The sequence below is a fragment of the Nelumbo lutea genome, chromosome 2 (genome assembly GCF_056320005.1).
Source record: "Nelumbo lutea isolate HS-2025 chromosome 2, American lotus-T2T, whole genome shotgun sequence".
Lineage (NCBI taxonomy): Eukaryota > Viridiplantae > Streptophyta > Magnoliopsida > Proteales > Nelumbonaceae > Nelumbo > Nelumbo lutea.
The window spans coordinates 70,471,517-70,498,854 of NC_142685.1; the positions used below are offsets into that span (position 1 = coordinate 70,471,517).

A 27,338-nucleotide genomic window follows, 5' to 3' on the forward strand; every position below is an offset into this window, starting at 1 on the left:
TTTTTGAACAAATTGAACCAGCCTAAAATGGTCCAAAATATTCATTGGACTGAATTGGACATGATCCATTTGTAATAAATTCACATTGGACCGGATGAAGTTAGACCAAATCCAGTCCAATTGACACCCCTAGCGCAATGATGCAATGTCTGGTGTATGTAGCTCCCGATTGAACACCAACTTGTTTCGACTCCAAATGAAGGACTGAACCATGGGACAAAGTCCTTTGTGAGAAGTCCTATCAAGTCTCCACCATTTTCCAACCGTGTTCTGAGGCTGCGACCCGAAGTTGCCATCCAATCTCTGGTTCAGCATAGATCCAAACCAACTTGGCTGCACAGATGGATAGTATAAGAGGACATGATCAATGCTGTCCGCTGATCCTCCGCATTAAGATTTTAAAAACCGGACCTCGGCCACAGATTCCCAGGTCAAACAGTCCAATCATCTGATCAAAGATGGCTCATTTTAATTAAAATTTTAAAAATTAAAAAAATTAAAATAAAAAAAGTCAAAAACCATTATCCTAATCGAACGATTCAACCATTTGGGTCGATGGGTCACTGACTAAGTTAACAGTTTTTTGCCCCAAAACGGTTTTTGGGTGAAATACAACAGATTGTGAGAACTGGGAATGGCATCTGGTCAACCAATCAACCATCTGGTCCGGTCCGGTTTTCAAATGCATGCTCCGCATAAAGGGTATTCTATCCAACATGATATGGTGTCTCTTATGGTTGTGGGAAGGGCATCATTAAGAGCACGACGCCATTAAAGCTTCAGATGAAGGGGAAAATAACACCAAAAAATAATTCCAAATTCCAACCAAGGTTAAAACTAGTATTGATACATATCGGCTGATAAGCCTGATATTTATCAGGTTTTGGGCCAGGTCACATGATTCAAAGTGGAATACGAATATATTAATGTGATTCTGTAGAACCAGCATACATCAATATGGGCATACCAACCTTGGAGGCTAGATGCCTAAGTTATCTAAACAAGCTCCAAAGATGGATGATCTGGCAAATATGTGCTGTAGTGCAGATAATCAAGTTTGTCACGTTTAGAAGGAAAGCAAAAATAAAGCTCATGCAAATTGAATAGAACTGCTTGAGCACAAGGAGCTGAGAAATGGGGAGAAAATGAATTTTCTTCCAAACCTAATGACCATTTTGAGAAAATGGATGCTCTGGACTGCCATTTAAGGTTATAGCAAAACAATCTTAGTTGATCATCACTCATCAGCAGTCCCTTATACATGCATGTCTAAGAGAAGGAGATCATGTTCCATGTTACGGCATCAAACAAATTAACAACTAATCAACCAATATTCACTCAAATTAACCTTGGATTGTTCATAAAAAAATAAAAAAAAAAAAGGAATTCTGTGTGTGAAAATTCACAGGAGTTTCTGATTGGTCAATGTTCTTTTGGTATCATAAAAAAATCCAGTTAAACATGTGTTATTTTTTTTTATCAATGTCAAACACGTGTTGTTATAAAAAGATCTTATCTTTTAAATAATACAGAACAATAAGCTTAGCATACTTTACATGTAATCCTTTTAAAACTGAATATTATGAATATAATTATATTCTGTATTATAAGAATATAGTAATGAATAAAGCATTCCCATGGTTTTTCCTATATAATTGAATAATTTGTCAAAAATTTTTTAAAATATGCTTATCTACCATTCTATATATATATATATTTTTTTAAATATGCATAACAAGCAGCAAGTTTGTTGAGCCTGGTAACTCATGAGGGGCTACTATTCTTAATTTTCCACTCCGATCAACATCCACTATTGAACATTATTTACAGAAATTACATAGACTAAACAGCAAATCTAAATGGAATCCTCAATCTAGCAATATGGGCATTATTCTAGAATGCCCAAAATAGTTAGCATATTTTTTCGTTTTTTCAGCGAACAAGAGACTGAAAAAAAAAAAAGAAAAAAGAAATTTATAGGTAGCAGTGATCCAAAGATCAAGATCTACCTGACTACCAACCATCACTGAGTAATGACTTCACTTCTATAACTGACATTCGAACATCTTGGAGCTCCTTTTCTACCTTTCTGGACAGGCAACCTGACTCGTGTTCATCTGACATGCAAGAGCAGCAGGTTGTATCACCCAGCAATTGGGTCTTCCTATGGGTTGCTTTCAACCTAGCTTCTCTTAACTCCTCTAGACTTTGTATCTGCATCTGCAGTTCTTCTTCCTTGTGCTTTACTTCATTCTCTTTCAAGTCAGATTCAAATACAGATTGGTGGTATTCAAGAAGCACTTTGTCAACTTCTGTATTCCCATTGTCCTTCATCTCTAAAAGCTTTTGCTTCTCTTGGATAACATTCCAAAGTCCAAGCTCCACCTCCCCCACTTTTCTCAAGCAAGACTGTACCTCCCCTTCAACAGATTTTATCTTGCACTCCAACTCTCCAGATTTTGTCTGGAAAATTACCATTTCCCTTTGTATGCTCTGTAGCTCTTCTCGAGACCGTTTTATCTCAGTTAGCAGCTTGGTTTGGTCTTCCTCCAACTTAAGCAACTCTGTAGCTTTACACCAAATTCTTTGTGTGGTAATCTCTTTTTTCTCCACATTATCTATCGCAAGCAGCACCTTCTCTGTCTCTTGCCTTTGCTGTTCCTCCTCAAGTTTTGATTTTAATAAGAGACGTTTATTTCTTAGTTCAACGTCATATTTTTGAAGCTTAATCTGCTTAGCCTCAAGTTCATCCTTTTGTGCTTGAAGACGAGCTAGCTCCTCTTTCTTTTGATTTATGTTAGAGGAGAAAGCATCCATGTCTGCCCTTGCTTGAATTTCTTGCTGCTCCCAATAACCAACTGATGAAGAAAAGCTTGATAGAGAAGACTTCATAGCCAATAATTTGTCATCAACAACTACTCTTCTTTCTAGCATTTCAGAAGAGAGATTTACAATCTCTTGCTGCTTGACATGAATAATTTTCTCTGTAGCTTCAATTTTTCTTGAGAGCTCATCCACCTCACTGTTTGCTTTGTCATACAACCCAAATAAACCCAGAGCATTTGAAGCATGCACAAGCTTATTTTCAGCCTTCTCCAGCTTCATTCTTGCCAAATTTAGATCATCTAATATTTTAGAATCAGTGACCCCTGATAACCTTCCTTCCACCTCAGAATTATCAGCAACATCAACTTGTAGTACTTCAGTTGGATTTCCTTCATCTGTTAAAGAATTTTCTAGACATGGGCCAGATTCATATTGCTCAGTCAATCCAGAAAAACCTATCTGTTCTCTTGAAACTTTTGCATCATCAGATTTAGAAGGAAGTTCATCCAAATTGAGGCCTTCACCTCCATCTACTTCAACAAGCTTTTCTGGGCAATTAAACTCTTCTTTCTCTTCGGTATCACTGTTCTGCCTGTTGAAACAAAGCATTCTTTTGAGTTCATCCCTCTCCTGCATGGCTTTCTCATACAAACCCATCAGTTTCTCATTTTCTTCATGCATTTCTTGAAGTTGTCTTTCCAGATGTTCAATCTCTCTCATCCTGTCAGTATCTCTTTCCTCAGGAAAGCCCATTGAACTGCAATTGTGATCATCAGTGGTGTCTACCTGTGTGTTTCCAGCCTTTCTGTTGTCTTTATTAGCTTCTTCTGCAGCATGTTCATATAGTTCGATCAGTTTATTGTTATCATCAATTAGGATTTTCAGCCTCATCCTAAGCTCATCATTCTCTTTGGCCAAAATTATTGCTGTTTCATGAGCTTCTGCTTCTCGTTGACTTGCAGAGGCAATTGCATCAACCATGGTTTTAAGCTCCATCTGATCATTTAATGTGACATTGGACATATGATCAGGTGCTGCAAAATGAAGAGAAGGAAGTTCAATTTGTACTTGTTGCCCTGTAACTCCATTCATTGCTCCTGAAGTATTCTTCACGTCTTCAAGTTCTTGTTTCAACTCATTAACACGCCTGACAAAGTTGTGCAAAAAGCAAGCATAAAATATTTGTAGCAAGCAAAGCATAAAAAATGCATTTCAAGCACATGAAAACAAAACTGCTATTTATCAAGAAAAGTCGAGCATGATATCTTATCAAAGGACAAGTTAGATTTATTGAGGGTCACGATAGATATCTTTGGGTAAAGGAAAATACTAATAGGACACTAAGTACTAACCATTTATCCATTCTTCAATGTTCCATTACAATTCTCCCAACTTGGGACTAATGGATTAAAAAAGATCAAAACCATCTAGTTCCTTAGGCCACTTTGGCAAAGAAAAATGTTAGATGGTGTTCCAGCATTTCCACTTCTGTACAATTCCAGATGTTCTTTGTAAGTGGAATGCCAACGTTGTTTGTTTTTTTTTTTTGATAAATAAGTGGAATCCAGTGTTCTCATTTTTGAAATTCCAAATTTTAAATAGGCCAAGTTAGAAAACATTGTTATTCAATTAAAGCCAGCAGATTCAATGAGCAACAATTCCTATTTACAAGTGAAGGGATCCTGAACGGTATTCAAAATTAAATCAGGTGACAGTGGCAGAGCTGCAATATCTAATTCTTGTCTTAAGTTAAGAATCTCAAATTGATGGATAGAACCTTCAATTCTTTTCTAGCCCTGTTACAGTTTGACTTTATGCTTCAAAACTAAGAAATGTGTAGTTAAGATTTAAAGTGGAAAAGAATAGTTTGGTCTCTTGAAAACCATAGACTTCAAAAAAATAACAAAATAAACAATTTGGGTTCCGCAGTCTTCAAGAAAATCAAGGATTCCCTATTACCATGCTAAATAAGATCATCTTGAGGAAATATATCATGACTCAGGTTGTTTCAAGCATGGCATTATTAGCTGCTCAGGGCATCTTCATACAAGGAAATGCAGAAATAATTAAATTATTAGAATAATACCTCTCCAATTGTCCTTTCTCATCAAGGCAGGAGTTTAGCTTCTTGCAAAGTGCATCCATTTCACTTTGGTTCTGAATAGCCTGTGAAAATCCAAGTGACAAACGACAAGTTGGATTCCAAATAAAGTTTCAAGTTGAAAAATATAGAATACATTTTGAATAAACAGTCTTACCTGCATGCGGAGAAACTCATTCTCCTCATTCATTGAAGAATGCCAAGATGTTGGATTCTGTGTTGAAACACGAAAGGATTATTACTGAAGCACAAAAATTACATATAGATTTTCATATGTAGCTGAATTACAATACTAAGAATTCCTTCTGATTTTAGGTTTTTCCCCTTGCTAACCTTATTATTGGTGCATAAGCTTTTTCTGGTTATATATCGTTTAGCACAAGGTAGTTAGATGAGTTCACAGGATAAATCGCAAAGATGTCAGTTAGAAAATTGAAAACACCATATTTCATGCAGTCCGTGGCATGCAGCAACTCAATTGCATAAAAAATTTAGCTCAGAAATTGATTTTCTGATGATTGATCACTTGTTCAGAGACTATTCCCATCCAGCCCACGTCATACTGAAGATAAAACAAATTTGAATCTGGGCTCCTTTATCACATGAAAAGAGGACTGAGCTTAAAAGTTACTACAAGAGTATAGAGAGCCTGCATTGCCTAAAAGTTGCCAAGTGGAAAATGCATTGGTCTTGCAAGCCTTTTTTTTTATCAGCAAAGAGAACAAGCCATTATTTTTTTTCTAGGAAGACCTCTTATATAGGCTTACTTAATCTATAAAGTGCAAATAAACAATAGCATTAACTCCCAATATGAAGCTAAGTTCAAAGAAAAAGTTGTTGCAATCTCTGCAATTTGTGGTATAACGCCCCAATTTTTCAGGTAGGAAGACATGGTTTGGTGGGCATAGATAACCTATTCCAAGTCAGATCAAAATAATTGTAAGCATACAGCTTAGTGCAAAATAAAAATAAATAAATAAATAAAAGACAAATATAATGAATGGAGTGAGAATATTATATAATCCAATCAAGATCATATTGAAATGAAAGATTCACCAAATCTTGGTCATTGTTAGAGGTTAAAGCAAAGAAGCCAAGAACTGCAGAATCTTACTCAGTGTTTTAAAAGCACAAGGCGCAAAAAAGGCCCAGGCCAATTTGCGCCCAAGGCACAAGCCTTTTTGAAGCAAGGCACAAAAATACAAAAAAAAAAGCTAAAATATAAAAAAATGCCAGAAAATTCAAACAAATGCCAAAAAATTAAAAAAAATGCAAAAAATCAAAAAATATTAATAAAAATATAAATTTTAAAATAATTTTTTTAAAAACTTACTATCTAAATTTAAAATACATAAACATAACGTGTAAAGCGTATTCAAGTGAAAATTTAAAAATAAAATCAAACATATAAAACATTTTCAAGCATATAAAACCCACAATCTCTTTTTTTCCTCAATTGCATTACTTCAAGTACCTAATGTGATGTAAAACATACTAAATTCCTGATTCTACGAGCTGCCTTTGTGCCACGCCCTTCAAGGAAAGCCCAAACAAGTCGATGTTGGGGTCTTAAATTCTTAGTTCTCACACAAAAATAATGATTTTATAATTTTAATTGCTTTTTAAGAAGATATTTTATTAGGATGAATGAATGAACAACACTAGCAAACAGGGGGTTCTTGGAGTGGAGCCCCTGGCCCAACCGCTAGGTTCAAAAAAAAAAAGCAAAAAAGCGTGGAATTTTCAAAAGGCGCATGCCTGGGCTGAGGCGCAAGGCACATCAGACATACACCTAGGCGCACCAAGCATGCGCCTTTGAAAGGGCTGCGCTTAGGACCTAGGCAAGGCGCATTTTAGTATGTGCCTCGCTTGTGCGCCTAAGCGTGCCTTTTAAATCACTGATCTTACTTGGTAGCTAGTTTACAGTCCCAAACCTTACCAGAAATCCCCAATATATTGATGACAGAAGGCCATAACTAATGCCATCAATCTATGTAGTTCCATTATACCCTTGGCATGCTTCATGTGTTGTGTTGGTATGCATGAAAATGGTATTTACCATAATTTCTTATTGTTGAAGGGTATGTGGATTGCAGAGGAAGAGATAGTAAAATTCAATGCTTGTCAAATTTTGCCAAGCGAGTTGCTCAAATGCTTCTCCTAGAAAGCATCCTTTAGCTGTTACTTGGAGAAGACAACAGTCTTGCAGTATATATTGTTCCTGAGATCACTTTTATGACTTAGGCACATCTGTACTATGGAATCTAAATTTCTTAATTGCAACTGTATCTGAGATAATAGTTCTATAGGTTTTACTAGGTTTCCATACATTTGCAACTAGGACTGCCGAAAACAATTTTCTCAAAGATTTAGAAGATTTGAAGGTGGAAAAGATCTTAAAGAATGCTTAGTTAGATGGCCAACTCCATGAAGGGAAACAGAGAAAATGACCCATAATGCTTTAATCATTAAAATGGGCTTAAAATTCAGTTACCCTAATGAAATAAAAGTAGCTTGCTATCCTTTCAGATACAGGAAATCTTATTAATCTTACCTGACTGGAAATCAGAAGATTATCCTCGCCATTAGAAATGGTTGCCAAATCGAAAGTTCCTTTCTAAAACACAAAACCAGAAATTTAGGATAAAATACATAGTTTAACACATAGAACATAGATCTGAGAACATTTAGGGAAGCACAAATTTACCTGAACTGTCTCGAGATCTGCTTCATGCATAAGTTTCCAATCCAATGCTTCAAGTAACTAAAATTTTGTGGAGTACTTCAATGAACATACACATGCAAATAGAAAGAACTAGAAAGAAAAAGAACAAAAATACTAGCCCTAACATAAGATCAACTTGTACCTTGCTCTGCAATATTGTGATTTGTTCGCTCATCATCTCCCGTTCTCCCTCCTCAACGAAAGACTTTAATCTGAAATGCTGAATGAGTCAGTAATGAAGGTTTTACGACCTGAGTTTCTGTGCTCCACAGGCTTGCCAAATCAATTAGAGATCTGGCATTGAGTTCAGGCTGTGTGATGGGAGTCCAGTGTGGTTAATTTAGCTTGCTTCTCTAGCTATTTTAGAGGTAATTTTCCTAATTGAAGTAGCAACCAGCAAACATTAAAAGTGAACTAAAATAAATAAATTTAACATTAAAAGTAGAATGCAAACAGCATTAATTATATAGTATATAAAAAAAAACTTTAGAGGGTGGAAAGTGACAAAACCCCTATTCAGAAAACAATAAAGGGTTGTCCCAATTAGATGGAGAGCAGTGATTAGAGGAAAAATGATGTGGATTGGAGTACCTCAAGTATACAGCAATAAACGCAAGAAATACCAAGCTGAAAACAACAAACAAGTTGGATGTTTAGGGATTTCAGACCTGAACCTGAAGTAAAACTCCTCACGGAACAGTTCCACTACAGTAACAATGTCAACAAGCTGGCCTCCCGCGCGGACACGCAGCAATAGAAGGATTGGAAGGTGCCAAAATGGGTCGACTCCTCAAAACCCAAGCTCCCAATACTTGAAACCCTAACTGGGGCTGAGCTACAGCTCAAACAAGAGAGAAAGAACCAAAAAGACCCCTACAGAAACAGCCCCCTTCTCTTTTATAAGTCTCACTGGCTTGCTGGACAAGCCAGTTAAAGTATTTACACATAAGCCTCTAGAATGTTTCCCTCTCACAAGCAACTCCTTAAGAACAAAACTAACTTCAAATGAACGCTCAAAAGATAACTTTTGTTGCAAAAAGACCCAAGGGACCAAAATCCAACAGATATGCACCCAACTGCCCCTGGCCAAAAATCTGACTTATAAAATGACGAAAATACCCCTGGTCCCAAACTGTCAACAAAGCTCCCCAAAAACAACAGTTTGGGATCCTACAACAAAAAAACATGCAAAACAGAATACATTCACACATTTTTTTGCCTCATCAAAAAAATGAAGAGGTAGAACTCCTATATTAAAAAACATGCGGAGAGATGATATTCTGTTTTTGTTTAGAGAAATTGATAGAGAAATAGAAGATGCAAGCTACTAGGTATAAATACCTACCATTATGGTTTGCACAAACCCATTTTATAGATATATTAATTGAAAATTGATTCATTAATGCCTTCTACACTCTTTTATCCTTGTCTATATAACATGATAATATGATATTGATTTAACTACACCCCACCTAAAATTTGTAAACCACCAAATAAAAAGCTTTAGCAACAAAACAACTACCAAAAAAAATGTCGTATCACCTTGGCGATACAACGATGCTAGAGATGAGATCAACTTAATCCACAAAGACACCTGAACTAATATTTGTTGCTATAGTTCAACAATTTAACCAAAATTTAATCAATAAATTCTTTTCTTTCTATACTTACAATTTCCTTTAGCATTTGTCTACATTTTTATTTTCTGTTTAGGGTCCATTGCTTCGTGTAATGGTAAATCTTGGGCAAGTATGCGAACTTGAGATCTAGTTTGAGTCTTTGTGCAAAAGGTGCCAAAGGTTAGGTCTGTAATTCTGTATCCAGTCCACCCAAGCAAAGGCCCCAAATGATTGTGACCAGAATTGGGCAATGCCTATTTTTCATCTTATGTTTTTGATATTTCGAAGTAGTCGTTAGCATTATATGCAATTTTGAGTGAAAAGGTTTCCATGCCCGGACAAGATCTCATGTTATGTACTGCTGCAAGAAAACGGATGTAAGCTTTTCCTTTCCATTATAGGCTAGCTAGATATTACAGAGATAATACAGAAGGAAACTTGAAGTAATGAATAAAGGATTCAAACCAGAAAGAAGAGAAGCACATGCCTTCTAAGTTCTTCTTTTAGACGCAGATTTTCCATGGCAAATCTTGTGACTTCTTGATTCCGATCCAATTGGGTGCGAAGAACCTCTATCTCTTTCAAGTGTTCATCCTTTTCTTGCAAAAGATGTGTCTCAGCTGAGATTTTACCAGAAGCAACTGCCTCCAACCTCTTTATTCCTGCTTCACGGAATCGAAGCCTCATTTTCAATCCCTGTATCTCATCTTCTCTTTGTTTAGCCTGATTCACAACAAAAATCCCAAGAATTCAACATTAACATTAAAACAATGGCAAATCTCATGTTTTCAACATTAACGTCAAAACAATGACAAAATCTCATGTTAGGGTCACATTTAGATGTGCCTAAAAATACCATGCAGGTTTTTGTTTTGGTGTCAGAAGGGATTATTAAGTGCAAATAGGTGTCAGGTGGTTTCAAGTAATGTCCTTAATAAAGAGGGATTATTAAGTACGAAAGCAAACTAGCATGATGAAATGACTTCAAAATGAACATTGTATCTGTGTCAGATGCTTCAATTATCTATTAATTCCATATACGCATTATCCTTTCCATATATGGGTAACATACATTCCTTTGTTTTCCTTCTTCTTTCCTTTTGATATTAGCTTATCATAGTATAATGATATTTCTATATATAGTTATCAAAGGAAAAAAAGTACTTCTATATACAGGCTGGAGGTAAAGGTGGAGACCAATAATTCACTCTAGTAACTGAAATTATTTATGGATAATTTAGAGTGAAGGTTTATTTTTCTTCTTTGACATTTAATTAATAACTTCTAGTGAGTTCACCTATCCCACTTTGGGGGGAGGGGCATTTTATTATTATAGATAAAGAAACAAACTTTATTAGATGTATGAGCAGCAGCCCCCCACATAATGTTTCTTGTAGCATCCAAAAACAAGTGATTTTCTTGCTCTTACCAGTTGCATAGCTGCCTGATTTTCAGCAGCCAACGCCTGCAATGCAATGTCTTTATCCTTTTCCCTCCTAAAAGCTCCAACTAGTGCAGCTTCATATTCTTTCTTCTGAATATGCAAACAATTAATAAATTAAATAATAAACAGATTAGATGGATTTTTACAAGCTTAGGAAATAAAAGAAGATACCTGAGACATTCTTTTGTCAGATGTGAGTGGACTGAATGATCCCTGAAGCCCTTCCCACTTAAAGCAGCCTGGAGATCCTGGAAAGCTCACTGTCCAGTTATTATTCTCCTGATTCTCAGACCCTCCATTGACTAAACCTTGCAGACGGCTTACTTCTTTCTGACGTAAAACTCAACATGTTTGTATATTAGTCTTTATTGTTCTAATAATTCCATAAACTGGTAATCAATAATTTATTAAAACAAACAAATTGCTTAAAAATATTAATGTAGAAATATTAGGTGATATGAAATTCAGAAGCAAGTCAAGCAACATAATATTATTTAAAGAAAACTTTGAATTTTTGTTGTGCTACAAAAAGAAAGAAAGAAAGGAAAAGAAAGAAAAACATGAAGAGATCTTTTTAAACCTTAACCTAGGCTGGTAAAGGGTCCTAGGTTGTTCAAGAAGGCCGTGTTCAATGTTCAACCCCCCCCCCCGAAAACAATGCCCATTTATATTAGAAGGGATATATTTGCAATTATAAAAGAATCCCTAACAAGGGACCAAACAGAAAATAAAGAAAATAAGTAGAGCTTACAAGTGCAATGTTAGCATACAACCAGTGTTCTAAAAGAAAAGGTGCAAGAAAAGGGAAAGGGGGTCTTCTAGCACCCAAGTTGAGCAAGGCGCACACCCACACGGAGCAAGGCACAACTTTTAAAAAAAAAAAATCTAAAAAATAAAAAACATTAGTACATAAAATATGAAAACCTGAACTTTAAAAGAGACTAATTTTTTAAAAAAACTGTATTGACTCAGATCAAAATGCATAAACATAACACAAAGAAATTCATAGTGGAGGCAAAATGAAAGTAAACATATGTAGGTTGTACTAAAGTTCTTTAAACACTCAACAATTTAAGCATGTGAAATTCTCAACATGTTTGTCAATCTCCTAGTTGCATTACTTCAAGTAGCTAGTTTGTCTACCAAAAAAATGTAGCTAGTTTTGACGTCAAATGTCTATTCCTAATCCTAGGTCCTAGGAGGTTAGGGCCTTTGCAAAGGCAAATGGCCTCAAATCCCATTGTTATTAACTACAATGTGCATATTCTATCATATGCTTACAATTGATGAACATAGGGGGTTACTTTTGTTGTTTTGATCACAGCCCAATATATTTTAGGGTAAGGGATTAGAGGTCAGCATGTATTGTTTTTGCTTTGTTATTTGAAATTTTGCTATCTAAGATCCTTTTACAGTAACTAGCACTTCAAGTATTCAAAAGCTCTTTGTTTTTATTTCTTTCAAAAGTTAACAATGCATTACTTGTGCGCAATCACCAATAGAGATGATCATGGTTGGGTCGGGGTTTTATAGGGTAGTAAGAGCATTTTTAGTCCAGGCATTTGCTCACGTAAATTAATAAAACAATATTCAAGAAAATTAAAATTAAAATCTAAGTTTATATTTATGATTACAATATATATATATATATATATATATATATATATATATAATTTTATGACACATATACTACAAACGTTATTTATAATTATAAATATTACATATAATATATATTATATCAATTATATTTGTTAGACAATATATGCCCTTAGCTCCAATCAGATTGATGTACTGGTGCATTTATTGTAAATGACTAAAAGTACATAATTGATTCGTGTTATATTGATGTGTTTTTGTGTAATACCCTAAACTAGACACTTATGAGACTCGTGTTAGTTTAGAATCTTCACAGCCATTGGATAGATCTGGGGAGATTTATCCTACCAAGGCTGACACTAATGTGCTGCCAAGTGGATTGGGGTGGCTTGTCTCAACTGCCAGGGTGAGACCTGAGGCACATGTAGTGTGGGTTTGCTTGAAACCCTAAACCAGACCAAATTCCAATATTGCCCTGAACCTTGGAGACACCTGACCCTCCTAGACTCGATTATGGTACTGCACTAGGTGTCGGATTAGGCTATCTTTGATATGCCAATCAGTGAGATCCTTAGCGGGGGTCAAAACCTGGGTATGTTGGGGCAATCCGAGAATTCACCTGAGTGAGTAATAATAGTGACAGAATCAGCCCCTTTGTCGGACAAAGTGAATGATCGGGGAATGCACTCTCTCTAATGGAAACCTAAACTGTCGGCAGTTGATTTCAGACTTATTGAAATTTGTTTTGCAAAATATATTTATATAGAGATATACTTATATATTATGGTTTCACAAAATGTTTGCAAAAGGTTTTAATTCCCGAAATCCATGTGAGTAGAGAGTGCAAGACTGTACCTTGCAGCCGAAGGAGAAGTCCTCTCTTGTTGGGCAATGTTTGATCATTATGGGTTGAGAGGTTAAGTGCAAGACCATTGAGGGTAATACCTGATGGGTTAATCTTGCATCTGCCCACAGTCCTTGGGGCTAGACCCAATGACTATTTAGTGTAAATGTTGGCCCATTAAGAGTCCATACTGATGGACTCAGGGGTTCACTGTGTTCTGTAGTGAATTCGACCAGGCCTTGTAACAGAGGTTGGGCTGAACCCATGTGGCTGATGTGTAGATCAATGCTAGGGTCCAACACCATACAAAGAGAGCCAAGCTAGCCAGCATTTAAAGGGAAAGTGAGCTATGTGACTAAATGGGCCTAAAGCCCATTTCGAACTGGGCTTAAGTTAATTAAAAGGAGCGAATTCTAGCCTAGTCCAATCTATCTAAGCCTAGCCTACATAATGTTTATGTGTAGGCTTGATTGGCCTAGGTCAAGTTGGGCTTGAAAGAAACTTCTGCCCAGGCCCCAAAAAATTTTTAGGATGGGTTGGGCCAACAATGTGGACCCAAGCAAAATGGTCAACCCTAATCACCAATAAAAGACAACCCTGACACAAAAGAGTGTCTTTTTATAATAAGATAAAATTTTGTTAAGAAAGAAATGAACAAGGCAAGTGATAAGAAATCATCAAAAGGATAACAACCAAATAATAACAAACAAAAACTCCATGCTAACTCTTATCTCCTCACATCCTAAAATTGATAAAAGAAAATCTCTATCAAAAACAATAATTAAACAACCCTCACTAACATACTTAAAGCAAGCCCAAAGCCCCACAATACAATAGCCCAAAAACACACTACCAATTCTAGGCTTCTAGCGTATTAAAATTTTAGTCCTATTCTAATGTATCAACAAATTCAAAAGATGGATCATCAGCAACTCACTCCCTTTTCTCCAACTCCATAAAAGCTTTTCTTGTAAAATCCTCATCTCCTAAGAAAGAAAGCCCCAACATTTTACTTAATTGGAATTATTTATCAGTTACTCTTTTCCAATAAAACCTTCTTATCTACCAATCTAATTTGGTTAAAAAATCACCTCAACCTCTTCTTGCTACTCCTCTACCCCTCTACTTCGTGCTTGGACTAAGGCCCAAGGTGCATTAGGTGCTCCCTTTGAGAAGAGCATCACATGGGTTTAAGGGAGAAGCATGCCTACCTAACTTGTGGACCTAGGAATGCCTTTTAAAATATTGCAATCAACATAGTTCATATTATCAAAATACATCTAACCTTGCTATGATTTACAATCTCCTTCAAACTTGGGCTCCAGAGATAAATTTGTCAAAATTCATGCCCTAGTATGAGTCATAGCCTTAATGCCTTACTAAAGATTCCAACTGTGATTGCAAATAGTAAGGGTAATAAGTGGCTTGTCACTTTAATGTGTTTATCTCATAGAACACTAAATTGGTAGTTATATCAATATTGCTAGTATTGTATGCATAAAAACTGTGACATTGAAAAAATGACAAGGTAGAAGACTAAGTTAAACAATATCACTATAGGAAAATATGGCGTGATACTCAACTTCAAGAGATGACTTGGAACAGTCTATTGTTCCTTACATTTCCAAGAAATAAGTGAACCATTAAGGAAATATACACCACCCTATAGTTGAGCATCTAGCACATGGGTAACCCAACCCAATCGTCATTGAATAAGCCTACAACTGAAGTGAAGTAGGAAAAAGAAGCCTACTCCAATTATAGGGTTTTAGATGTGCCAATAGTTGTCCCACTACCACCTATACCACCAGAAGTAGATGCCTCGCTAGTACCAAAGCAGTGTGTACCTAGGCTAGCTGGCTATCCTTGGTTGTTGAAAAAATAAAAGCATTGTTGCAAAATCTCTAAGAGAATAATATAAGGTTTTAGATGCACCAATAGTTGTTCCACCAAAAGTAGATGCCTCACTAGTACCAAAGTAGTGTAACCTAGGCTGGTTGGCTGGCTACCCTTGGTTTTTGAAAAAAAAAAAAAAAGCATTGTTGCAAAAACTCTTAAGAGAATAATAAACTTATGGGGTCTAATGTAACTTAATATACTACACCAAAAGGCCTATTTATATTAGAAGACACAAGTATTTACAATTATTTAAGACTCCCTAATAAGGCACGAAAAAGAATGGAAACAAAGGAAAGCATACAAGCAACATATATAAAGATAACATGAACCATAGTACCACTATAGTACATCTAACCCACAAGCCAAGTTAGTTCAGGAAGGTCAAGTATGAATTAATTTCAGAAAATTCAAAATTGTATAGAAAAGTTCTCATCCCATGTTTAGGTTTTACCAAGTAATGCTACATGCCACAACTTAGAAGGTGAAATATTTCAAGTTGCATAGTACCTTGAGTTGTTGAATCTGCAAGCGCATGGCAATGACATCTCCGGAAGCATCTTCATTTACAATTGCCTGGAAAATAAATAATTAGAAGAGTTTTTGGTGTAGCTATACTTAGTGAACCCCACCAAGAAGATTCCAAGGAAAAGAAAATTAAAAAAAATCAAAATTAGATTATACTTTGTAATCAAACTTTTAGAGCTAAGAAGTTTCATCATTGGATGTCCAAATGGTGAACAAAACCCCTACTACATAATCAAAAATCAAAATATAGCATGGGAACAACATCTTCTGGCTTGCCCTAGTAATAACTTTTTATGTTAACCCACAAGCAACTAGAAAATGGAAAAGTACAGTTTACATACATTGTTTTTAATGAACTTAGCACGTTGAGCAAACTTTAGCGTGCTTAGTGTCTCCAACGAACAGCTACCAAAAAGCCAAGAATCTTGTCAAGTTCAAGGATCAAACCAATCTTATTGAAAAAACAAAGATAACAAAATCCATCCACAGATGTTAATTGGAACATAGGAAAATGTATGGAAAATATTAAGAGGGAGGAAGTAGCATAATAGGATGTTACTAACCAATTAGATGGACTTATATTTGCAATTATTATTGTTTTCGAATTTCCTCCTAGCGAATCCTGAAAAATAAGTGTAAACATAAAACAAGTTATTTTATATGTGATAATTCAAAAATAATGAACCCACAAAACATTAGTGTTATCAATGTGGCAAAGAGGGTCAGTGGTCTTTTCCTATTTTATATACCATAATTCAATCAACAATAGTACTATAACAATAAATAGGCATATTCTATATCATTACAAATAAATATAGATTCTAAGAAATAAAGTTTTAAAATGACTTTGTGGTTACTAGTCACTAACCAATTGTCCATGCTTAGTCAGCCTAGGCGAAGGCGACTACATGAGAATTGACCTAATAATTAATGATGCAATTGAATTATGGTATATAGTTGATGCTTTGGTAAAAAAGAAAACTCTATGGCTTCATTTTCATTAAAAGGTTTTCAAAAATCAAATCTTGGACAAGGCAAGGCATAATTTTATAACATCCTCATTACTTGGTTGACTTCAAAGTGCTTTTTAAGCTGAGCCACTCATGCATATTTGGCTATGTCCAACTCAAATTATGCATTCCCAATCAATAAGACCATCTCCAGTGATTGTTCAATCACTCTTTAAGTATTTGAAAGAAACCCTTTGAGCTTCTCATTAGAAGGTTTTAAACCATAGAAAATGAAATATTTTCTATGTCCAACTCAAAATATGTATTTCCAATCAACAAGACCATCTCCATTGATTGTTTAATCACTCTTTAAGGCTTTGAAAGAAACTCTTTGAGCTTTTTCTCATTATAAGTTTTTAAATCTTAGTAAGTGCAATATAGCAAGGCATAAATAATTGCTTGACTAAATTAATAGTACTTTAGCTGAGTTAGTCATATATATTTTGTTTTATCCATGTTATGCAAAAATGGAAGCAATAAAAGAACCCATGGAGAAATATAAATCAGTTTTCCAATTCATACACTAATTATAGAATTTTTGGGTGGTAGGAATATATTGATATTTTGAGTTTTTAAGTTTATGTTCTACTTGTAAGTGTTAATTAAGAATAAGGTATCAAGTCTTCTAGAAATGTATTATTAGTAATAAATCAAAATTGATATTCAAGATAACTTTTAGATTTACTGTATATCAATCTATTTATAGTAAAATTATTACTTATTCTTTTTAATAATTTTTGTTTTTTTTAATTAGCATCGATAGGATTGGTAAATTGTCATTGGAGTTGCTTAAAAATTAAGAGTCATTTGAGTGTCCTAATGGGTTACCTACAGGTTTGGCTTAGTTTTAAAACAACTAGAAGTTTTTTGTGGCTAGTTTCCAAGTCCAAGTTGGAGTCTATAAAAGGACATCTGAGATCACAGAACCTATCTATAAATAGTCATTGTAATTGCAATTTAGATGAGTTGACAAAAAATAAAGTTTGGCTTAGTTTTAAAACAACTAGAAGTTTTTTGTGGCTAGTTTCCAAGTCCAAGTTGGAGCCTATAAAAGGACATCTGAGATCACAGAACCTATCTATAAATAGTCATTGTAATTGCAATTTAGATGAGTTGACAAAAAATAAAGTTTGGCTGAGTGAATCCAAATAGCCATTGTACTTGCTATCTACCCTAACCGCAAGAGTTTTTTTTTTGAAAGTTCTCTGCTCTTATTTAATTCTTCTCCATCCCATCCTCATCCTTCATCCTCAGCTCCACAAGAAAAAGCACAAGCATTTTAGCACTAAGGCAAGGCACAATTTTTTTGAAAAATTAAAAAATAAATAAATAAAATTGAAAAATAATACACAAAATGCAAACTTGAATTTTAAAAGAAATTAAATGGTTTAAAAATCCTAATGGCTCAAACTAATATACATAAACACAACAAGTGGATTGTACCAAAGTGCTTCAAACATTCAACAATTCAAGCATGTGAAACCTTTAATCTATTTATTTATCTCCTAGTTGCATTACTCCAAGTAGCTAGTGTGATATTAAACATCTTGCATTCCTAAGCCTAGGAGATTAGCTCTCAACAAGCCCAAACAAGTCAATACAAGATTTTGGGCCCCCAATCTAAATTTTTGGCCCATATATATAAAGAGATTAGTTTTGTGACTTTAGTCATAGTTCATTCTATTTTAGGATTAGGGATCATATATTAGTTGTATCCTTGTTGTTTCTTTAGTAAAAGTTTTGCTATTTTAAGATATTATTTGCAAGGACTAAGGCTTCAAGTATATTTGAAAGGCTTTGCTTTTGTTAATTTTAAAAGTTAAGAAACAAAAGTGTAAGACACAAAAGAATCCACAAAAACAACAAACAAATTTAAAAAGGTGTGAACTGATAAAGCACAAGGTGCACTTCGCACATACCCAGGCGCACTAAGCACATGCCTTTTGAAAGGGGCTGCACTTGGATTCAAGGAAGGCACATAATGATGTGCACCTTGCCTCCTGTGTCTAGCCATGATGCCTTTTAAAACACTATCCACCACCAAATCTGAAATTCATAGGGCTTCCTACCTTGTCCAACATCACCAACTTAAGAGCTGAGCTACTCATGCATATTTGCAATATCCACTCAAGCAATGCAGCACCAATCAACAAGAACATCTTTAGTGGTTTTTCAAACATTCTTTAAGGATTTGAAAGAAGCCCTTTTGGCTCCATTCTCATTACAGGGTTGTAAATCTTACCAAGTGTAATATATGGAAAAGCATAAACAGTTGTTTGTCTAAATTCATAGTGTTAAAGCTAAGCTAGTCATAAACATTTTGTCCAGCTCAAGCTATCCACAAGTCTTGGTCAACCTGCAGCAGACCATCTTCAGTGGCTATTCAGTTGTTTTCATAAAGTCAGCCAAATCATCATGCAATTGCCTAGCTATGGATTCTAAGAGGCAAACTTGGGATCATAATGCATACAGATGGGGTCCGTGAGGATTTGAACATGCTAAATATGAAAACAGAGAAAGATAGGATGTTAGATCTTTCCACTACATCTCATGCCATAGCAAGTACCAAGAAGTTAAAGAGAATATTCTACTTTCTGAATATGGAAATGAATTATAGGGCAACTGATTGAAGCTCAAACATGACCTTTTAGTACTTATTTATGGAATCAAACCTCCCTACCTGAAGCAAAAATGTCAGCTTTGAATCCCGATAAGGAACATGAAGTGACTTCCCATTGGAAATATTCACAAGGTTCATAATTACAAGTCTGTAAATTAAGAATAAACCCATTTAAAAAATCACCATCCCAAGGAAAATAAGAGAAAAATATAATATAATTAGATCTTGGCCAAACAAATGCAGATGAGAGAAAGGTTGACAAATAGATGAAAAGTGACAAACAGACCCCAATGTTGAAAGGGACTTGTTGATGTTAGTGGCTTCCTTGAGACGTTCACCTTCAGCACCTGAGCTCTTCTGCCTGAGGTTGGAATATTATAAACATTAGTTAGAAGACAAAAGTATCCTTTTTTACCAAAAAATAAAATAAAAATAGCCTCTGTCAAATGAAAAAAAAGAGACAGATTTCCTTTCATCCTTTATGTCATGGTAGAACCCTCTATTTTGTAGTTAATTGTTGCATAACTTACCTCTCTGATCCAGCCAGATCTACAAGATTTAACCGAGCAAATCTATGATGAGTTACACCTTGGGATTCCCACTGCAACAAGCTCTCAGTTAGTAAGTTTTGAAAATCCTCTTCTATAACATTGTAACCCAAACACCGTGATAGGGTTCAGGGAAAAATAATAGAAGCTGTGTTTATCAATAGCAACAGAGAGAACAAAAGAGCCTAATACCCACCTTACTTTCAATGGCACAAGTGAAGACACTGTGAGAACGACTACTTGCACGGTTCATATTAGTTGCAGCTACCTTTCTGTTTGCAGCTCCCTGAAACCATAAGCATAATGACAGCCTTCAGTCAAAGAACTACCATGGTTATTTCAATATTCTTTCATGAATGGTTAGGGTAAATGATTTAAATGATTGGCACGATGATAATACACAGCAGAATTATCTATAGCTCTGCAGAATTTTACCAGGCATATGTTTGATAGGACTAGCAAAGTATATGGTTAGGCATACCAAGAAAATTATATTGAAAAGTAAAAGGTGCAAAGATATTTTTAAGAAATAAAAAGTAACTTCTGTTGTATCGCTGAAGAAAAAAACTTAGCTATGTAGTCATTGTTCACATCCTGAGATCAGGAAAAAATAACATGGCATGCAACTATGCAAGGATTACACTTCAACAATGATAATTCTACACATGCAATATCAGTAACAAGAGCCAATTGCTACAACTATGGATGGATAATAAAATAATAATAATGATGATGATGAGAAAAGATATATAAATATACAATACAACTTACAAAACCCATAAAAAAAGTTTCAATATTGTACGATAAATGATTCCAAGCATTAAGCAATCTCTCTAGTAATGTCTATAAGCAGAGTAGTGCCTATTCACCTGAACAAGTTGTTGAATAACATCCTGAGCACTTGTAACCTCCAACTCTGTTAGATTCTCCACATAAATACCCTTTTTTGCATCCTCTCTTATCTGCAAATTCCAACCAAAACACTTGAAAAATGCATGCTAATACAGAAAGAAAAGATAATTAGTTAAGCACATAGATTAGTCATGACTTGAAACACCTTGCAAAAAATATAACTCAATAAGAAGAAAATATTCATATGAGATAAGAAGGAAATTATTCATCAATAATTTAAAATGGAAATAGAAAATAAGCTAAGATAGAAGTATCATCCAGATGAGTGTTAACAAACAATCTCCACAGATGTTCAAAAAATATCAATACCTGTAAATTTAAAGAGGTTGGGTCCAAAAGATCAAGAATTTGTTCATTGTATATTTCCAAAAATGAGCATTTACAAGTAAACCTCAGCTTTTCATCCCTACGAGTTTCCTTTTCCTGTAAAACCACAAGTGAAGCATGAAATTACATGCTGATTCATTAAAATGTAAAATAATAAAAATTAAACCAAAAGAATAGTTAAGGTGGCTAGGCAATGCCTAGGTGTTATGGCAACAACTATTTCTGTCTAGCAGACAAGAAATAATAACAGTTTCAAAATGCAACAGACATATTATTGGAATTCAAGTTAATCTTAAATAAATAAACCACAAAATAATCAGAAAAATAAAAGGCAATGAAATAATAAATTGCACTTGATTTTCAGAAATCATTACTAGATTTTTTAATACCCTCCTTGGTTCAAAGGAAAACACACATATAAACACAAGAATTATAGAATTCTAATTGTTAGCTCTACATAAACTCTTATCAACAAATAAGTCTCACGCATATTTTGCCAAAACACTGTTCGATTATGTAAAAGGTTGTTACCATTTGTAAAAGAAATACCAGGATGATCACTTAAACAACAATAAGAAGTCATTTCATATACAGGGGTTCTTCCAATTCCACAAATGAATGAGGATTTAGTTAAGGCTTCAATGCATTCCAAAGATAACAAGGACTAACCTTTTGGATCCTTGAAAATAAGTACTCAAAGACTCTAGGTGTCATTCCGCAATTAACATTAGGCCTTCGAGTGCCTCCCTCTATGTCTCCAAGCATTGTGTGAGTCTTTCCACTACCAGTCTGCAGGGACAAAAGCTTAAATAACAGTTTACAAGTAGCACAAATGGAATGGAACCAAACCAAACAAGTATTGCAAGTATAAGTAATATTTACTAAACAAAACATTCAAAAGCTCTCTTCTGTATCTACATCCAAAAACTGTTGATGAGAAAGCATGTGTACATGTATCATAAGAACCATCATTCTAATTTTACAACTTACAAGGTAACTTTTTTACTAAAAAATTTGAGCAGTTTATGAGGAAAAACTCATATACACAAACTCTCCTCCCTGTATACAACTAACAGGGCATATATAATGCTTTTCCTAGCCATCAACAATAATATGTGAAACTAGCCAAAAACAATCAGAAAGACTGGGGAAAAGGAAATCAAGAGAGTTGGAAGTTGGAACTCACTTGGCCATATGCAAACATGCAACTGTTATAGCCTCCCATGCAATTTTCCACCATGGGCACTCCAGCCACTTTGAATAACTTCTCCTGATATGAACTTCAGTGAGTCCCTGTTGGAATCCAGATCCCATACATTGATGTAAATGGTGAAGAATAATCCAATAATACCTGGCTAATTGTCTCCCCAGCTACAAGATCAAAGGTGAAACGAGATTCCGGATGCCCAATCCATGTAACTGTTTGGCTGCTTTCCTGCCTAACACATTTGCTGTAGCCTTGGAGGGATATTTCAGAACTACTAAGGGGACGTATCCGGATGACAACCTGCATACACATAAGATATAAAACATAAATAAATTTGATTAATAACTACACTGAATATGAGAAAACTATATCTGTTCTTTCTTTTTTTAGGGGGGATTCTTCTAGCATTTGATAAATTCCTTCCAAAGCATGATTGGGTAAGTTATTGGATGAACATTTCTTCAAAATCAGGACAATAAGATTGTCTTATCACGAAAATATATTTTGCACTCCTGAAGGTGTAGAACAATGTTGACTATACTAGATTGAGAAATAGAAACATAACATAACACCTAGTAGAAGCCATGAGATTGAGTCGGCCATGTTCCATCACTGCCTTCTTAAGAACTCTTAGAGCAGATACCAACATTTATTCTCAATTCCTGATTATTTATCCTTTAATTTCCATTTTTATAAAATTTTAAGCACAAAGAAGAGTACCTTTCAAATAAAATGAGCGATAAGCATGATATGTGATAGGATTAGTATATAGATTGGTGAACACTAACATCAAGTTAGATTTTCCTCTTTATGGATATGCTCTTAGGTCAATTTAGGATGCTCCTCCTTGATTTATGATTCAGACTGGTAATCCTGTCTATTTTTCACAGGTGTGACAAATGACCTGGAAAAAAGAAGAGAGACATATTAACTTTATGTAGTTTTGCCTGCACTATTTTATAGCAACTGGGATTATTAGTATCTCAGCATCAAGCTTGCCTCTAGTTCAGCCCTAACCTAGATCTTCATGTTTACTTTCTCAACTTCTTTTTTTCTACTTTATTTTGGATGAATGATACTTTATGGATTTATTGTCAAACTCATCTAACCTTTACTTAAAACTTGAATATATCCATTTCTTCTGTTTCAAAGTATCTTCTACCCATAAATCTTTCAATCTTATTACATTACATGTTCCATTGTTTCATTTTGAACAAACACTAACAAAACAAAGTGATAATAGCAGTGTTTCCAACCCACCATTGACTCGGCCAATTGAACTATTCGAGCTGTCACCTAGCTTAGGTTCTAGGCCCAATTTTGCTAAAACAGGTATTTGGTCAAAAAACGTTGACCTAGCCAAAAACCATCCGACCCGGGCAGACTGTTGGCCTATTCGACCCGGTCACCAAGTCATGGGTTGCATAGTAAACGGATGTGCAAACTTCCGAAGGCCAAAACCCCCTTTTTTGAGCCTCAAATCACATTTTTTAGCATTTTTTACAAATAAAAATTTTAAAATATAAATTAAACATAAGATAATATTTATATATACATATATTGCATCTAACAAATCATTATGCATTTTTATTGATAAAATACATGTTTATACATACCTACACACACACACACACACACACACACACACACACACACACACACATATATATATATATGCATATATACATATGCTGATGTGGCACAACCTGACCCATTCGACCCGACCAGTAGAACCAGTGACCCGTGACCCAAAAGGCAAAAACGATTTGGCCTCTAGGTCGGTTTTTTAAAAATTGGATAATAGACATAATAGAGATATTGATATTTGATTGAAATAGAAATGAGGTCAGTTTAGGATTTCAAGTACTAAATTTGTCTTCCTTATTGGCATTTTTAATAGCACTTCCACTTTAACAATAAACTTATAGCTTCAAATGTTATAAAAAAATTAAAATGATCTAATTCCACATAGCATCTAAGCCCCAAATGTTATTAACTATTAAAAATCAAGGACCAACCCTCATGAAAATGCTTGGTGACGATTCCTATGATAAAGGCATCAATAGATCACCCTCAAGATTATCAGATTATTTTATGACATTCCTCCTAGGTGTTCTCCATTATTTGCAAATTTGTTTCCCAATGTGGAAAACTGGTGGTATGTTACAATGGAATGTCACTGAATAGAATAGAATAATGAAACAGGATTCCATATATAGTTGGGACAAGGCTTAGTATTCAACTTAAAATTTTATTACTTCCAAATCATGCAAAACACTATTCTATAATTATTACCTATATCCTTGAAAACCTCTAATTTTTCATATTTCATACTTTCTAGGTGCATACATGTTTCACTTCAGATTATTGCTAAAATGTTTATTTTATTTAATTCACATTTAAACAATAAATGAGCTAATTTACATGTATTCTTACTCCTAAACAAGATATTGAAACCTCTGGTTGTTGTCTATCCCTAACCCTTTGATGACTCTTTTCTTATAATCCTACTACTTCTGAGTTCTGAATCTAAAACAGTTATCATTAAGTATAAATGAAGGCCACAATACCCATGTTGGACCAAAGGAAATATATAAGATAAATTGATCAAGACAACAGAAAGAGAAAAAGAGAGAATATGCATTCACTAGATTTCCAATAAAGAAAGGGCGTATTCTCACATGATTTGGTTGACTGGAACTATAAATGTGATGCATTATTAACTAGAACCTCTGCTGTATCTCTACAGATCAACCAAAGAATACAACAGAAAAGATTGTATGATCCACTTAAACCAATGTAAGCTCATAATATTCCCTACTAAAAAACCCGTTACTTCTTGGCCCAGCCTGCATGTCTGACACTTATACCAAGCTTCTCCAATTCCCTTCTGATGCTAATTATTCCACAATAAGCATGAGTGGGTTTCATTATAACACCAAAAATGCAACGTTTGTCATCTTATACAGGAACTGTCTCCATAGACATACAAGACTCTTGCAAGAAGCAGAGCTCCCACCAAATTCTCATGAACCGTTAGAAAATCATAATAAACTCCAGATGTTGGTACCGAAACGTGAAATCCAGAGTCCAGATTTCTCTTAAAGAGAGTCATCGGATAATAGACTCTTTTAAGAATAATGCATCAACAGAATACCTGGACGTTGTGATCCTTCCAGAAAGAAGGGTCTTCCTCCAACTCGAAGCTCTGGCTTGCCGCTCCATTAACGCTATGTTCTTCCCTCTCGCTGATACTTCGGATGGCTGAATTAGCTACTATAGAGTGACACAGATTCTCCTTAGATGCCGATTTCAAGATATTCGGGGTACTCCGGACAGAATCACATTCCGAGTGTTCCTGAAACCTAAACCGGCTTCTAATAGCGCTCGCTGCCTCTGAGATGATCGGCATTTCCTTTCTCACAAATTTTTCCCTCTCCGATTCAAGAAATTAGCCCTAAAAAATGGAAGTTGGGCTTTTGGAACGGATTTGCAGGCGAAATTAGAGCGAAAAAGATCAAATGCAGAAGATATTGGAGAAAAATCTAGGGCACGGGCTGATGACTAGACTAGACTCTAGAGTTGCTGAGCAAAGAAAGAAAGATCTATAATAGAATGGGAAAGCGCGCTCGAAGGGGGAAATGAGAATTGTTTGAAAAAAATATAGTCAAAATGGCTTTAACATCTCTAATTATCGTCGGACGGCGGAAAATGTTCCGGATAAACGGTCAGGAGATCATGAATTCAAATTTCTAGACCGTTTGGACGCACATGGCAGAGGCTTTTTTGTATTATTGTATATTGATTTTTGAAATCGGTGGAAATGATGAAAAGAGAAGAAAATTCATATAGCTACCCTATACTTAGAGGTGGTAATACTTAGCCCCCTTAACTTTTAGGTTTCAACACTTTGCCCTCTAACCCAATAACAGGTCATTGTCTATTTGAGATTCGATGGGCCGATACAAACAAACATTTTTTTTTTGGTACTCGATAGAATCTTACTAGGTTATGGTTGAGCTGGCTCCGGGTGCCACGTGTCACCTCTACATGTGCCTTATCACTTTGGCCACGTCATATGGATAAGTACGACCAAGATGGGAAATTGTCATATGAATGAGGACAACTCCGCTGGGGATTAGGTCTTATCCCGAAGACCCTGGCAGGCAACCTCATCCCAACAACCCCGAAAGCCTCATTTGACCAAGGGATCCCAACTTTTGACTTCCATACTGTTACTCTGCTTGGACGAGCACCATTCTCTAACTACTCGGCCTGACCGCCCACTATTCTCAACTAACTTGAGCGTCGGAGTACCTACCCAAGGATAACTCCTCAGGCCTCTGACTACTTTCTTGGTTTCAGATCTTGGAGCGTGGCTTCATCCTTCCACCTCGTCTCCACCCAATTGGCATGATTATCTAACTACGACCTTGGTTCAAGAACTACCTCGGATCGAGCAGCATTAGAAACAAACATGAAAATGATATATATAAGGGTAAATTTCTTAAACTACCCTTATAATTTAGCTAATCGACTAAGTGTATCCTTACTGTTTGAAAATTGACTAACGCTACCTCTATTATTTCTGACAATTGACTAATCCTTCTTAATCATTAACATGCATCAACGGAGATATGAAAAAGACTATTTTACCCTCTACTATAGATTACTCGAATCTCTCCCTCTCCCTCTCCCTCTCCCTCTCATTCTCTTCATCAAAACTGTTAGAATGATAGATGATGACTGGATCTGGGTTTCTTGCATATTTGAGATATACTTAGATATGGGTTCCTTACTCGGATCTCTCCCTCTCCCTCTCATTCTTTTCGTCGGAACTGCTAGAATGGCGGATGGTGATCGGATCTTAGATCTGAGTATCTCTCAGATCTCAGATCTGGTTTCCTTACTCAGATCTCTCCCTCTCCCTCTCATTCTCTTCGCCATAACTACTAGAACGACGAATGATGATCGAATCTCATATCTCATATCTAGGTTCCTTACTCGGATCTCTCCTTCTCCCTCTCATTCTCTTCGCTGGAACTACTGGAACGACAGATGGTGACGGGATCTCAGATTTGAGTATCTCTCATATCTCAAATCTAGGTTCCTTGCAGATATGAGAATATGAGAGA

The 27,338-nt window shown here is 35.4% G+C and overlaps 1 protein-coding gene across 1 annotated transcript; it reads right to left on the reverse strand.

The window, feature by feature from the left end:
- Nucleotides 1-1,787: 1,787 nt before the first annotated feature.
- On the reverse strand, nt 1,788-25,962 carry LOC148871439 (P-loop containing nucleoside triphosphate hydrolases superfamily protein). Its single transcript, XM_088972654.1, has 22 exons — nt 25,361-25,962; nt 22,348-22,503; nt 22,183-22,266; nt 21,666-21,785; nt 20,979-21,092; nt 20,627-20,719; nt 19,954-20,043; nt 19,740-19,810; nt 19,496-19,570; nt 19,270-19,357; nt 16,143-16,201; nt 15,921-15,984; nt 15,562-15,627; nt 10,887-11,045; nt 10,701-10,805; nt 9,759-9,994; nt 7,795-7,864; nt 7,635-7,691; nt 7,482-7,544; nt 5,085-5,141; nt 4,913-4,992; nt 1,788-3,973 (listed from the first exon to the last, which is right to left on the reverse strand). The coding sequence occupies exons 1-22, from the start codon at nt 25,613-25,615 to the stop codon at nt 2,014-2,016; spliced, it is 4,122 nt and encodes a 1,373-aa protein (XP_088828780.1). The 5' UTR covers nt 25,616-25,962; the 3' UTR covers nt 1,788-2,013.
- Nucleotides 25,963-27,338: the final 1,376 nt, after the last annotated feature.

Bases quoted from the DNA above. Each gene is read 5' to 3' on its own strand.
- LOC148871439 (XM_088972654.1), bottom strand. From the start codon at position 25,615: ATGCCGATCATCTCAGAGGCAGCGAGCGCTATTAGAAGCCGGTTTAGG. The intron at 21,786-22,182 runs GTGAGTTCCAAC...TTGTCCCTGCAG, and splicing joins GCATGTTTGCATATGGCCAA to ACTGGTAGTGGAAAGACTCA. The intron at 7,545-7,634 runs GTAAATTTGTGC...TTTGTGTTTTAG, and splicing joins CAGATCTCGAGACAGTTCAG to AAAGGAACTTTCGATTTGGC.